Raw genomic sequence first — 15,559 nt, forward strand, 5'->3', positions numbered from 1 at the left:
CTTCCTGTAACTCAGGCTGCAACTTACTGTAATAACACAAGGAGCAAGCCCTGGAGTGTTGCTCCGCCGTGAAATCAGCACAATCACTCAGCTTCTCTAAAGCCCATGTTTATATTCCATCTCTCCTAGCCTCCCAAATACAGGAGTGTATCTCGAATTTGTGACTAGTATTCTCTCCATTGGATTTTTGGGGAGAAACTGCATGTGCGGGAGTCACACTAGATAAAACAATGGCTTCAGAACTAACAGAAGCCCTCCCCAATTTTTATGTACAACATTCTGTCCTCCGACTCACACCATCCCCTTGATTTGTTTTTTGTTTTCTTTTTTTTCCTTTGCAGATCAAGGAGGATGTGTCAAAATCCCCAAAGGGGGGAACCAGCAGTTAGCGTAATGGCTATGTCACTGGATTCCCATGTAGTCGACCGCGGTTCATGTCCCGGACCCGGTGGCTTAAAACTCACTCCGGGTGCGTGTGCGTGCATGCCCAAGATCCCGAGAGGAGAATGGAGGAGAAGGGATTGCGGCGTGACCATCCTCCCTGGGGGGGGTGATTTCTCACTTTCTGTCTCTCTCTCTCTCTGTCTGGCGAGCGAACACGCCCTATAGCGAAAATCTCTCCAAAAAAGAAAAAAGAAAAAAGAAAAAAAAATCCCCAAAGGGGAAAACAAAATAAAAAACAAAAGTCAAAAAGCAACACTCTCAATCACAAAACCCAAAGTGGTTCCCTATGACCTTCTCCGAAGATCACTTCTCCATCACAAACACAAGCTCCTACCCCTTGCAAGTTCTGTGTCGTTTCCCCTATTCCAAATGCCACTGTTCCGGAAAATTCTGAGCATCACGTGCTCAGACATTAGTAATAATCTGTGTGAAATCTACCATGAAGCTGGTATTTACGGAGTACTTATTACTTGGAGATGTTGTGCCAAGTGACTTAAATTTATTAACTAGGTTACTTTTTGTTTTTGTTTTTTTTGTTATAAGGTGCATATGCTCGTCGCAGAGAGAGAGAGGAGAGAGAAAACTAAGAAATCCCACTCTGGGGGGATGGCCATGCTATAACTCCTTCTCCTCCACTCACTCTCCTCTCAGGATTTTGGGCACATATGCACACATGCCTGGTGTGACGTTCAACCGAGGTCGGCCATGTGGAAGTCCAGCACCTTAACTACTACGCCACCTGCTGGCCCCAACTAGGTTTTTTAATCTTGTACCTTCTCCATAATACACAACAGTAATCCCATTTTATAGACAAGAAATCTGCTTCAGAGAAGTTAAATAACTTGCTCTATGTCAGACATAGATCTGGATCTGACTCCAAAGCCCAAACTCTTAATAGTTAAACTGTAAAATATGGGCTGAATGATCTCTCTCAGTGCACAAAATTTTGTACTTATTCATTTGTTTAGACAGAATGTCACTATGTCATGATCCTCTTGTCTCAGCCTTCTCTGTAGCGGGGACCTCAGGTGCACACAGCCACGCCTGGCCCTGTCAGACAGGGGCTGGCCATGTAGCCTTGTGATCATCCTACCTCAGGTTGAGAGGTGAGAGCAAGATTGAGAGACACAGAAAATGAGAGATTCAGAAACAGGGAGAGAGACAGAGAGGGAGATGGGGACAAGGAGAAGGAAGGGGAAGCAGAGGGGAAAAAAATAGGAACCACAGAAAGAGAGCAGAAAGACTAAGACCACCGAAGTCCTAGCTACTGTTTTATCATTAGATCTACCTAGTATAGTCAAACAGGGATAGAATGAATATTCACCGAGTAAGGTTAAATTAATCAAAGCATGTTTGGGGCATCTGCAAGTGGAAAACCTAAAGACAGTAGTAATGGTGCTGAAACAGGAAGCAATAGTCCAGAAAGAACAAGAACATTCTAGAATCTACAGAAAAGTGCAATGGAACAAAACATGGGGGTGAGGGGTGGGGAGAATCCAGGCAGTCTTGCTGAGGGGAATAATCACATCAAAAAAGTGTTCACAGTTCTTCATTTATGCTTAAGAGAAATGCCTATAAAATACGGTCCTGGGGACCAGCTGGTGGTGTGGTGGTTGGGGCACTGGACTCCCACATGGCCAACAATGATGGCTCAAGTCCCACACCTGGCGGCTTGCTTTCTCACTTTCTCTCTCTCTCTTTGTCTGTCTCTGGTGAGTGCACATGCCCTGTAGCAAACTGAAAATAATAATGATAAATAAAATTAAATTTTTAAAAATGCTGTCCTTATTCTAGCGCACTAACCTCAATAAATCCTGGGAACCAGCAGTTAGTGTAATGGCTATGTCGCTGGACTCCCACATAGTCGACCGCGGTTTGCGTCACGACCCGGTGGTTTAAAACTCACACCGGGCGCGTGTGCGTGCGTGCCCAAGATCCTGAGAGGAGAATGGAGGAGAAGGGACTGCGGCGTGACCATCCCCCCTGGGGGGTGATTTCTCGCTTTCTGTCTCTGTTTCTCTCTGTCTAGCGAGCGCATACGCCCTATAGCAAAAACCTCTCAAAAAAAAAACAAAAGAAAGAAAGAAAAAGAAAAAAAATAAATCCTAATCGCTTTCGTGAAGCCCGAGTTAGTAACTCCACTCTGGGAATACATGTATGAATGTGAACGTATGTTTGTGTGTAGACACTGTTAGGCCCATCTATAGCCCATGTAACTACTATACCAACTGTTTCACCATTAAGGGGCAAACTTCTGAAAGCTTTCTGAGTTTAACTTAATCTGGTTATGCTACAGGGTCTCACAGAAGCTCTTAAAATACTTCTAAAATTCTGAATTCTTGTAAGAAGTGTTCTAGTGTATTTTCTTTCTTCAAATGACAATCTGAAGAATACCACCGTGTTAGTAATCCAGTCCTTTTGGGTTAATTCTATCAAGGTGTTTCTTGCTTTATTTAAATCCAAATGAATAGACATCGCCTCTGTAGCTATTCTGTAGAAGATAAACAAATATGTGGGTAAGCAAATGACAACGCACTCATCAAAACCAGGTATTTTACTAGGCTGCCTATCTAGATGCAAAGTTTCTTCCAGAGCTTGCTCCATTTCAGTAAAATTACCGTTTTCTCAACTTTAAAATAACATAATAATTGGGTGAATACAAGTAACATTGAAAATGTAGTAGATGACATGATTAAAGCTAAAATGCCCAAAAATATCAAGGTTGCAGTAGCTATACAGAAGATATTTACTCATATGTTATCTAAAATGGATAATCAATAAATATTACAATTTATTTTTCAACAACAACAAAAAAGCAACAGAAGTTTTTCCTGTTTCTGAAAAAAATCTGATCATTTCTTCCAGTTATATAAACTAAAAGTGGAGAACAAAAGTAGGGGGCTTCAGAGAAGTAAATTCTTAGTATTCCAATGAAATTAATAAAATGTGTAAATATATATTGACCCATGAATTACCCTTACACTGAACTAAAAGACTCACTCTCTAAACACATTCTTTGGAAAATAACACATACATATAATGACTAAATATGGAATTCTTTTAAAGAAATACAATGCTATATAAATATTTAGCAAAACAAGTACAAAGTCAGTCTGAACATTTAAAAATCCCAAACCCTTACTATCCAGAAATAAAGGAATGATTAAATTAAGGTATGGCCTCTCCATGAAATACCATGCAGCCATTAAAATGATGGTACAAAATGGAGGACCAGGAGATGGCGTAATGGTTACATCGCTGGACTCCCACGTAGTCACCTGTGGTTCAAGTCCCAGACCCAGTAGCTTGAAACTCACGCTGGATGCATGCCCAAAATCCCAAGAGGAGAATGGAGGAGAAGGGATTGCAGCGTGGCCATCCCCTTGGGGAGTGATTTCTTGCTTTCTGTCTCTGTGATGAGCACACATACCCTATAGCAAAAAAATTCTCCCCCCAAAAAATGATGGTACAGAAAAATACTGAATATGGAAACTGGGTAAAATGAAAGATAGACAAAGCGTAAAGCAATGTATAAACCAATAAAATCCCCTTTTAAATAAAAGACTACATGTGCACAGAAAAAAAAAAATACCTAAATGCTAGCTATCACTTGTAAGTGGTAGATTATGGGTGATTTTCGTTTTATTTTTGTTGTTCCATCTGCATTTTTAACATTTTCTACATCAAATACATATTTGCTTTTGTTAGAAAAAGCAATTTGGGTGCCAGCTAGTGGTGCAAAGGGAACGCAATGCTACACCCACATGGAAGGTCCTGGGTCTGCTTCCAGGATTTTGCTGATTCAGGCTGCTGGCGGCAGACTTGCACCACAGGGACCCGACAGGAGGTGATACACCTGCCCGCACACTCACTTGCTCTCTCAGAAGAAATAAGTAAGTCTAAAAAAGATTTTTTTTTAAAGTAAATTTTAAAGAGATGGAAATAAATAAGCCTATAAAATACTTTTTTCTTAAAGAATTATTTATTTAATTTTGTTTATTATTATTTTTTAAAATTTGACTAGAGAGAGACAAAGAGAGAGAGAGGAAAAGTGAGAAAGCAAACCACCAGGTCTGGGACTCAAACCATGGTTGACCATTTGGGAGTCTAGTGACTCAAGCACCACACCACAAACTAGTCCTCCACAAAGAGAGATAAAAGTATATCTAACTGCTTTACCCTCGAATCCTTTTTTATACGTTTTTATGGTATTCTTAATAGAATTTTAATTTATTGTGTGTATTACCTTTTCCCTAAAAAACTTCCGATCAGACAAGCAGGAGATGAAAATATCTCTCGGATATCCCTGCATTTGGAATAAGACAATGGTGAACACAAATCATTCAGTTTGCTTCTTTATAGCATGAGACATGATAAATAAAATATTTTATAACTGTCCTTCAAACTTCTCTATCCACTTGTATATTATCTTGGCATCTGAAGGTCTGCTTGTTTGCTAAATCTCCAAATTCCAGTGGCAAATACAGAAAATATAAAGACTTCTACCCAGAGAAGCCTCGGGGAGAGAAGAAAAGCTCCATTTAGTGTCAGTCAGTACTGTCTTGGACAAATAAAATACTCCCAATACCACCCAGCTTTACAAGCCCTATTTATTCCCATTCCACTGGAAAAAATATTAATTGCCATAAATTTAATTTGGGGGAGAGGTATGCTCAGTTCCATCTTTGAAATAATTGTACAATGGGACCAGCAGTTTGGCATAATGGCTATGTTGCTGGACCCCGTGTAGCTGGTGACGGCTCAAGTCCTGGACCCGGTGTCTTAAAGTCCACGCCGGGTGCATGTATGTGCGTGGCCAAGATCTCAAGAGGAGAATGGAGGAGAAGGAACTGCGGTGTGGCCATTCCCCCTGGGGGGTGATTTCTTGCTTCTGTCTCTCTGTCTCTCCCTCTCTTTCTGGTATGTGCACGTGCCCTGCAGCACACACACACACACAAAAAAAAACCCAAAACCAAACAAACAAAAAAAACTTTCCAAAAAAAAAAAAAATGTACAAATAGTTCTCGATCATTTATGTTTTGCAAATTACTGGGTCGTTGGGAAAGCCATGACACATTTTTGCACAGAGAAATACGTCATAGCTTTCCTGATGACCTAATCTAACTATTCTGTGTAACTACTTTTAAGAATTAGAAAAACATCCCTGAAATATCTCTGAAAGAAGGTATTTGTTAGAATGAGGATGCTCTTTCTGGAAGGAAGTGCTATGGTTTAGAGTAGAATGGCCCGAACTTCAACTACGCATAGGAAGATCACAAACAAGTGGTTCCTGAGTCACATGACATTGGAAAATGCTGCAGACACGTGGGGGTCTTCAAAATGTTCATGGAAAATTAGTATTAAAAAGACACTATTTATGGATTTAAAAAAAAATCTGTGCCAAAATCAACTTGTACTTTAATCCCATTTTCCTATGAACTTTCTGAACTTCCCATGTATCTCCTGCTCAGAAGGTCACCATGTGCATAACTGCAGTAACGGCCCAGAGACCTACAACAAAGGATAGTCCTGCAGCCTGCATGGGAGTAGTGCTGGCCACCTGCATGTGTCAACTCAGCTAGGCCACAGCACCCGGATATCTGACCAAGCGTTATTCTAGATGGTTTTTTGTGAAGGGATTTTTGAGATGAGATTAACATTTAAAGCATTAGACTCTGAGTAATCTGATTGGTTAAAGGTCTTAAGAGAAAAGACAAGTCAGCCCAGGAAGAGAAATCCTGCTTTCAGGTTGCCTACCATCTCAGATGGCAACATCAACTCTTGCCTGTGTCTCCAGGGATGGCCTGCCCTATAGATTTTGGACTTGCCAGTCCTTATAATCACAGGAGTCAATTTCTTATAATAAATTTTCTTCCTCTATCTATAGAGAGGCACATATGTGTGTGCGCATGTATGTACATGTGCCGACTAGTTGTTTCTCTGGAAAACCCTGACTAGTACGCCAGTGGGCCCCGAGTCTCACGTCTCCAGAGTGCAGAACTGGTTCGGGAAATGCTGCTCTGGAGAGATGCAGGTGCCGATGGGCAGACACATGGGGTGTACCTCTTTGTATTCTGCCACTGCTTGGTCCCCACATCAGCAATCCATCTCTTTACAGTTGCTTCATTCAATGTGGGAATTCTCCTCCTCAAATTAACATAAGAATTCTGTAAACAAACAAAAAAGTAAAATATGATCACCTAGACACATCAGAAATAGGTATCCAACTTTTAGGTAGCTTCCAAGAACAGAGGGTAAACTGATTATTTTTTTTCTTTTCTTTTCTTTTCCTTTTTCCTGTTGCTATCAGGCATGTGTGTGCACCAGAGATAGACAGAGAGGGAGACACAATCCCTTCTCCCATTCTCCTCTTGAGATTCTGAGCACACATGCACATGTCCCTGGTGTGATTTCAAGCCATCAGGTCCAGGACACAAACCGCAAAGCTAGCCAGGTGGAATCCAGTACTTGAACTTCCACACCACCTGCGAGCTCCAAAACTAGTTTTTAAATATGAATAAAACTGCTCCAGGACCATCATAAACTGAGGCTCTACCAAGGAATGTAATCGTGTGTCCAGTTGCCACTTTCTTGTCCAAGAGGGGGTCTTAGACTCGTGGTAAATTTCTCTGAGCACCCCAACACTCAGCACTTGATACAATATAATCAGATTAAACTGAACATCAGATAGCCTTGAGGGAAAGACAGAAAGGGACTGAATGTAGAGGTGGGTGGAACCCAATTTCCCTTAGAGAGAGAAGATGGCAAAGTTCTGGACCAACTATTCTTACATCTGTGAACCTTGGGTCTTTTTTAGTATGAGCTTGCAAAGTCATTTTTGGAATCTGTCACTAGGACGCTGACCAAACACCCCTGGAGTTCCCCAAGAGGTAGGTAGAGTCTAAGGAAATCACAATGATTCAACGTTTAGCAGGAACAAATTTGCTGGGTTTTGTTGGTAAATATTTATATAGACAATAAAGAATCAATTATCCCAAAAAGTTAGCCTTAAAGTAACCTGATGACTTTGGAATTCAAGAAACTTGGATTCTAGAATCCTTCATTTTGCTTAAAATACCAAGTTCTAAAATGTTTATGGATCTGTTTTTACCTCTTTTCCTATCCAGAACAGAATGCTTTGGTTCCCTCCAGCAATCATTATTAACTCCTTTCCTGAGGTATGGCTTTCTGAAAGGGATGCACAAAAAGCAGTACAGAAAGTCAGTTGGCACGAACGCGCACGCGCAATTCAGATGATTTCAGATTCTTTTTCTTTTTTTTAGGTTTTTGCCCTAACACACAGGATCGTGGGAGAGAGACAGTGAGAGGGAAAGTTAGAGATCATCCCTCCAGGGGGGGATGGCCATGCCAAAATTCTTTCTCATCCATTCTCTTTCCAGGATTTTGGGCACATACAAACGCACACCCAGCGTGATTTTCAGACCACCACATCAGGGGCCCGGACCACGGTCCACCATGTGGGAGTCCTGTACCTTAACCACCACACCACCTGCTGGCCCCAATTTCAGATTCTTAAACATAAGTCATTTTATCTTTTTGATAGTCAAAGACTCAGTAAGTTTACCACCAATTAAGAAGCAGAAACAGAGACCAGTAGATGGTGTAATGGTTATGTTGCTGGACACCCACAGTTGACTGCGATTCAAGTCCCGAAGCTAGTGGCTTAAACTCATCCCAGGTGCATGTACGTGCATGCCCAAAATCCCAAGAGGAAAATGGAGGAGAAGGGCTACAGCATGGCCATCCACCCCGGGGAGTGGGGGGTGATTTCTTGCTTTTCGTCTGTCTCTCCAGCAAGCGCACACGCCTATAGTGAAAAATCTCTCTCTTAAAAAAAAGGCAGAAATACATGGGCCAGCGAGTGGTGTGGTGGTGAAAGCACCGAACTCCCACATGGAGTCCTGACCACGATCCGAGTCCCAGACCCAGCAGCTTAAAACTCACACCTGACGCGTGCTTACATGCCCAAAACCCCAGGAGGAGAATGGAGAAGGGAATGCACTGTGGTCATCCCCGCTGGGGGTGATTCCTCACTTTCCTTCTCACTGTCTCTCTATCTCTCCGGCAAGCACACGCACCCTATGGCAAAAACCTAAAATTTTTAAAAAAGGCAGCAGAAATATATACACTTTTGGGTAAAGTCTAGTTGGCAAACATAAGTGATTCATAAGGCTAACACACAGCATCAGTTTAATGTACATAATTCACATAAATGCTTATATATGTAAAACAAAAATGTTTTATGGGATGACCATTGCCTAGTTTGTGTAATTCAGCTCTTATTACTAAAAACCATGTTCTCCAAATTTAATCAATGACTGTACACTGTGAAGAACATGAACAATACTTCAGGCCTATGTAACTGACTATAAAGAACCAAGGGTGGGACTAGCAATTAGCGTAATGGCTATGTCACTGGACTCCTATGTAGTTGACCGTGGTTTGAGGCCTGGACCTGGTAGCTTAAACTCACGCTGGGCGCGTGTGCGTGAGTACCCAGGATCCCGAGAGAAGAATGGAGGAAAAGGGATTGTGGCGTGGTCATCCCCCATGGGGGGGGTGACTTCTCACTTTCTGTCTCTCTCTTTCTGGTGAGCACACGTGCCCTATAGCAAAAACCTCTCCAAAAAAAAGAACCAAGGATAATGTAAGAACCGCTTGAGGAAATAACTCTCCTGATCAATTCCCCAGAAGAAATAAGTGAATTTTATTACTTCAGGCCACCACTAAGTTTTCAGAAGCAAGTAACAAAAGTGCTTCCGGGTTCTTCTGCAGTGGAGGGCTTCGGCGCTCAGGCTCTGAGGTTTCCTGGGGCATATGGCCTGAGTAAGTCTCCAAGACTCTATACAGTCCTGTGAAATGGGAAGACCAGAATATATCTCCCAGAGCGCTGGGCCCTGCCTTCGTGGTTAAGGCAACTAGATCCTACATGGCTGACCTTGTAGCTTGAGAAACATGCTGGGCACACGTGTGTATATACCCAAAACCTCAAAAAGAGGGAGAAACAGGAGATAACGGTTTTCAGTGACCATTCCCCATGGCGGAGGATGCTCTACAGATTCACTCTTTCTCTCTGGTGAGCACATGGCACCCTCTGGCAAATTAAAAAAAATAAAATAAAATAAAGAATACATCTCCCAGGGGCTCAGGTGGTGGCACAGTGGTAACACAATTGGATTCACACGGAGAAGATCCTGGTTCACATCAAGACCACCCTGAGCACCTGGTCACGTGTACGCCCATGATCCAGGCTGGCTGGGAGTGAACCGTGGCGTGAAGACCCTGTTGGAGGTGCCTGTCTCTCACATTCTCTTTGATCATGTGAGACATAAATAAATTTTTAAAATCTACCTCCCAGAACTGTAACAGGGACTGGTGGGATTATCCAGGTAGTTGCTGAGCACTGTGACAACCCCTGATGTGTGTCAGCTGCTCATCAACTACGTGATCACGGGTCTGCTTAACTAGTAGGAAGACCAACAGCCAAGGAATGAGTAAGTCCCCTGCAAACTGGAATCAGAGTTGCATATGCTTCCGGATCTATAAGCTTTATTTTGTTGTCACTTAAATTCACATTAATCCTAATCTGAAGGAGTAATAGGAAAATACGGTTATTCTGACTTAACGAATTAGTTTGAGTCTTTTAAACTTTACAAATAAATAAACCAATGTTTACAGAAATTCCCTTCATATTCACACACGGCTTTCCTTGACACACTGTACACCTAGAAAATCACTTTAAAAAAAAAAAAAAGGAGTTATGCTAAATCCTGTGCTTCTATAGAGTTTACCAAATTTGAGTTCTTCATTTGGCGATAACTTCATGGGACATGGTACCGGCTGATTATGGGTTCCACAGTTTCCTAGTTGTCCATTTTTTCCGGAACCAAAGGCAAAGACCTTTCCCAACTCGGAAACATAAGCAAGGGTGTGCCACCTAGTCAATAAAAGCACATGTGATAATCCTCAGCCATGCAGGACGATGAGAGTGTTTAGCAACACAGTAAACAGCCGCAATTAGGTTACCTGCTAAGTATGAAACTAGTTAACCAACTCAGGATGAAAACCATCTGGAAACCAAGAGATCAGTGTGCGGCTGAGGCGGCACTGGAAGCCCTATGTCCACTCGAGACCCGGATGTCACTCCCTGGCAAATGGTGCTCCCTTCGTTGGGAACAAGGAGCTTCACTTGCTTCCTACTCCTTTTTCAAGCCTTAGCTTGAGTCACCACCTCTTGGGAGTCATTCCTGAGTCCCTGCTCTCCCCACCCTAGAAGACTAAATTAGTGAGCTTCTCTAACTTCCACCCTACTTCCCAAAGACCTTTATCACACTATTTTTTTTTTACTGCTTTGCTTGGGTGTACTAAGGAATCTGGCCTTGCCCAAAAAGTGACCCGGCCTTTGTCCTAGTTCCTGGGAGGCAGCCTCTAAGCCTGTAAGACTATCCCAAGTGACAGAGACGTATCTTATCAGTCATGGTGGGGGCTTGGACCATATCTGACAGGTGTTTCACAGAGAGCATCTCTGGCCTGTGATCTTAGCCAGACCTACTGGAAAAAGGGACTAGTGACAGTTCAACCTCATGGGCAATGACTCAATCAATCATGCCTAAGCAATGAAACCCCAATAAAAACTCTGGACTCAGGAGAGTCTCCCTGGCTGACCATATTCTGTACTGCCACACACATTTCAGGCTGGGAAAAGGTAATGCCATCTAACGTCTCTGAGCAGAGATGACAACTGGAAACTCGGCTATTTGGACTCATCCTAGATTCTAGCCTATGTCTTTTCTTTTGACCAGTACATATTTCTACCCATTTTTTGCAATGAAATGCGTAATACTTTCAGTAAAGTCTGTATATGTCTCCAGTGAGTTCTCCTATGTTCCTAGGGGTACTGCTCTGGTTTGCACTAAGATGTGGCTATTGGGCTCCTTCTCTTACGATACGCACTCCTCCGAGGAGTGTGTGCTTGAAGAATCGACAGCCCCAATAATGTTTCTTTGGTTAAGAGATAGTAAATGGTATATTGACTTCAAAGTTAACAATACTTTAGTTAAGAGAATCATAGTCCAATAATCTGGTCTACTTTTATAATATTATCCATTTACGTCATTTTACTCCAAGATCATAAGAAAATATATGTTTAAAGTTTTTTTTTTTATAGTAACAGTTTGAGTAAATAGCCCAGTACCCCCAATAAACCAACATACTAACCCAATAAACCCAATATCCAGGTAGTCAGAATAGGCTTATGTTTAGTGAGGAAAAAATTGTCTGTTTGAAAAATAAACTGTATCTCAGTGAAAATATTTATTAAAATCACCAAATCCCAACACACTTTGGTAAGAAGTAAACTGATTAATCTGATAATCAAAGAAAATAATTAAGGGGACCAGCAGTTAGCATAATGGCTATGTCACTGGACTCCTACGTAGTCGACGGCGGCTCGTGTCCTGGACCCGGTGGCTTAAAACTCACGCTGGGAGCATGTGCATGCATGCCCAAGATCCCGAGAGGAGAATGGAGGAGAAGGGATTGCGGCGTGACCATCCCCCTGGGGGGTGATTTCTCACTTTCTGTCTCTCTCCGTCTGTTGGGCGAGTGCATGAGCCCTATAGCAAAAACCTCTCAAAAAAAATAAGTAAGTAAACCAAGGAAGCTGAGTAAAAATTTTTTGCCCTTATTTTTTGGGAAAAAAAAAAGAGCTGTGAAAATCAAACTTCTCAGGAACATTATGCTCCAACCACCACTGACTCTTTTTTTCTTTCTTTCTTTTTTTGGAGAGGTTTTTGCTATAGGGTGCATGCGCTTGGCAGAAAGCCAGAGAGACAGAGAGACAGAAAGCGAGAAATCACCCCCCAGGGGGGATGGCCACACCACAATCCCTTCTCCTCCATTCTTCTCTCGGGATTTTGGGCATGCACGCATACGCGCCCAGCGTGAGTTTAAGTCACCAGGTCCAGGACTCGAAACATGGTCAACTACATGGGAATCCAGTGACATAGCCATTATGCTACTTGCTGGTCCCCTGACTCTTAAACTTCACTGTGATTGGAGTGGGCTACTCTCAAGGAAGGATGGTAATTAAAAAGTATGTTGATCTGAGGAGCTGTGAAAGAGGTGATTACATTAGTGAATTTTTTTGTGTGTGATCGCTGTTTATTCTTCTCAAATAAATTCCAAAAAAATCAATGAAAATGGTAAGTATACTAAAAAATTGATTGTCTCACAATGTAAATTAAGCATCCTCACCCATTTGAAAATGTTTGATGCATATACCGAGAGAAACTGAGAAATTCTATGAAATTACTTAGTTTACTGCACTGCTTTTTATCAATTTCACTAATACTCTACAACTTACCTTCCACATGCTATCTGGGTCACTCTATTTCCAAGGAGCTCAGTCACCAAGCAGGGTCTGAGCTCATCCCGTGTGGAACTGTGACCGAGCTGGCCATATTTTCCAGCTCCGAAAGTAAAGACCAGCCCATCCTAAGGAAAAGAACTTTGTGTTAGACGCTAGAGAAGTACAACCCAGTTCACAAGAATGTCTGTCACTTCCCAATCACCAAGGGGACAGTCCTGTGTATGAGATGACCTTTCTTCCCTGGGAAACACTAACTTCCCAAACAAAGCATTCTTCACAAGTGCAGGGCAGGTTCTGAGTCCCATCTGGCAACTGCAGTTCGAATCCTTGGCTGAGTTTTCCTAACACACGCCAGGCCTGTGCTCAAGTGCCCATGATCTGATGGGCTGGAGGACTGCAGGAAAGGAACTGTGGGGTGACCAGACCCTGTGCAAGGTGTATGCCCCATGTGTGCCCACAGGAATAAAGAAAAAAAAATTAAAAGCAAAACAAAGCAGAGTACAGTTAAGAGGCCAGATGGATGCGCAGCAGTAAGACGTGACAATGCACCCCCACGGAAGGGGGCCGGTTTGCGGTCGGCAACCTCCCGAGTGCTCCAGGCATGCGAGTGTCCATCACTGGGGCTGGCTAAAGATGGGCAGAGAATAATGGCATTGAGACCCCGTCAGAGTGCTGGATCTCTGTCTCTTTCTCTTTCGCTCATAAAAGAGAAAAACTTAAAAAAAAAAAAAAAAAGTATAGTCAAAAAGAGACAAGGTGCACCCACCTGTGTGAGCAGGGCGGTGTGAGAGCCACCACAAGCGAGGAAGTCAACCTTCTGACTGTCCAGCGCTCTCAAGAGGGAAGGAGAGTCTTTACCTAAGCAAGGGAAAGAAAAGCTGCTGTGACGACCAAGAAATGCTGCGTCCCATGCTGGTGACACCTGGGCTGCCTCCTCTCAGCCGGACATTCCCAGCACACTCTGACAAGGAAGGCTCCAGGCCCAGGTTCAAAGCCTAAATGTGGGATGGGAGCGGTGACCCAAGGGCCACGCCTGGGGGCACCCGCCTGTGACAGGGCCCAGCCCAGGGCCCATTTCTTTCCACCCTGACTCTACTTGCAGCAATCTGCTATTTCCAGTTCCCGCCTATTGTTACTTTCATTGAAAAGATTTTTTACTTTTCAATTCTCTACTACAATATCCTTGCCGCATCCACCTCTTCTTTTCCTACATGCACATTTTCCTCGAAGCACTCAGATACTCGGCAAGAATGGGTGGCTGGCCTCCTGACCCTTCTCCCTCCTTTGGGTATTTTGCTAACACTGACTTGTGGGTTTTCCTGCTTAGTAAGCACTGGCCCGTGCAGGAGAGAGGCTGTCGACCAGCCGTCTGGGTCGAGTGCAGGGCTGCGGCTGGGCCAAGCAGCCAAGTCTGTTACACCTGAGAACGCTAGTAATCGAGGACCTGACCGAGTGGCCATCTGCTCTGGGGGGCAGGTCAGTGCTGGATGACGGGCTGTGCTAACCTAAGTCTTTAAAGTGAGATCAGGATATGTGAGCTTCTAAGCGGAATTTCAGGACCCCTTTGTAACGGTATCTAACTAGACCTTAAGTGCAAAGGTACCTTGGAGGTCGTTCTGTCCAAACTTGTCACTTTGCAGAAAAAGACAGTAAGGCTTAGAGCAAAGTGAAGTGACTGGGCTGGGACCCGCAGCTGCTGAGCTGCAAAGTGGGACTCAGAACCCAGGCACCCGGGTCCCCAATCCCGCACTCTTGTTCCTTTCCCGCACAGCCCTGAAACGTGCCTAACCACAGTGACAACCCTGGCTTCACCACACCCACTGTGCAGGTGTCTTGGGTTGATTCTGCCCTGAAAGACAGGCAAACAATCGGGAAGAACAGATCAACCGAAGTGAAGATCTGAACCATCTCTGACAGGGAGGCCTGTGCTAAATCGTCGCTTATCTGGCAAACATATCTGTTGGTAATATGACTCTGAAACTATGTCCCATACTCTCAGTGTGGCCCAGGCCCAGCTGTCCAAAGTCATTTTTTCCCCATGAGTAAACGTTTCCGGTCATGGATAAGGCCATGCTGTGGGCTTCTCCTGCAGAAATCTGGACCAGAGGGACTCCTGCGAGGTGCTCCACAATCTGTGGTGTGGGGGATGACGGAAAAATCCTCCCGAGTCCAAGCTGGCCATGTGAGTTCTGTCCCCAGGCAAAAAGCTCACCACCTTGACACAAATAAAGAAAACACCGTCTTATTACGTTAAAAACGCAGCAGACCTCACCCCGGATTTCAGGGATGCTACACACAATACAGAATCACGGTCTCTTCCATTCACACTGACGGGACTCTCAGGTCCCATGTTTGACTCAAAAAAACACAGAAGAGGGACCAGCAGGTGGTGTAGCAGTTACGCCGCTTGACTCCCACATGGTTAACCAAGGTTCGAGTCCTGGGCCTGGTGGCTTCAAACTCATGCTGGGCGCATGTGCGAGCATGCCCAAAATGCCGGGAGGAGCATGGAGAAGGGACTGCAGTGTGGCCACCCCACCGGGGGAATGATTTCTCGGTTTCTATCTCTCTGTCTCTTCAGTGAGCACATGTGCCCTATAGCAAAAATCTCTCTCAAAAAAATAAACACAGATGGGGGCTGGCAGGTGGCGTGCTGGTTAGGGGCCACGGGCTCACACATGGCTGACCACAGTTCCAAGTCCCAGACCTGGTGGCTTGCTTTCT

At 43.7% G+C, this 15,559-nt stretch overlaps 1 protein-coding gene across 1 annotated transcript in view; it reads right to left on the bottom strand.

The window, feature by feature from the left end:
• The window catches only part of HERC5 (HECT and RLD domain containing E3 ubiquitin protein ligase 5), a gene marked incomplete at its 5' end in the record, with an annotated part of 40,928 nt that overhangs the window by 20,699 nt on the left and 4,670 nt on the right, over positions 1-15,559 (bottom strand). The window contains 8 exon segments of the mRNA XM_006143289.3: positions 2,842-2,935; positions 4,691-4,750; positions 6,508-6,611; positions 7,556-7,632; positions 10,257-10,402; positions 12,830-12,960; positions 13,602-13,693; positions 14,829-15,050. Of these exon segments, the coding sequence (XP_006143351.2) occupies positions 2,842-2,935; positions 4,691-4,750; positions 6,508-6,611; positions 7,556-7,632; positions 10,257-10,402; positions 12,830-12,960; positions 13,602-13,693; positions 14,829-15,050 (926 nt within the window).

Source organism: Tupaia chinensis, unplaced genomic scaffold (assembly GCF_000334495.1).
Source record: "Tupaia chinensis unplaced genomic scaffold, TupChi_1.0 Scaffold000094_1, whole genome shotgun sequence".
Taxonomy (NCBI): domain Eukaryota; kingdom Metazoa; phylum Chordata; class Mammalia; order Scandentia; family Tupaiidae; genus Tupaia; species Tupaia belangeri.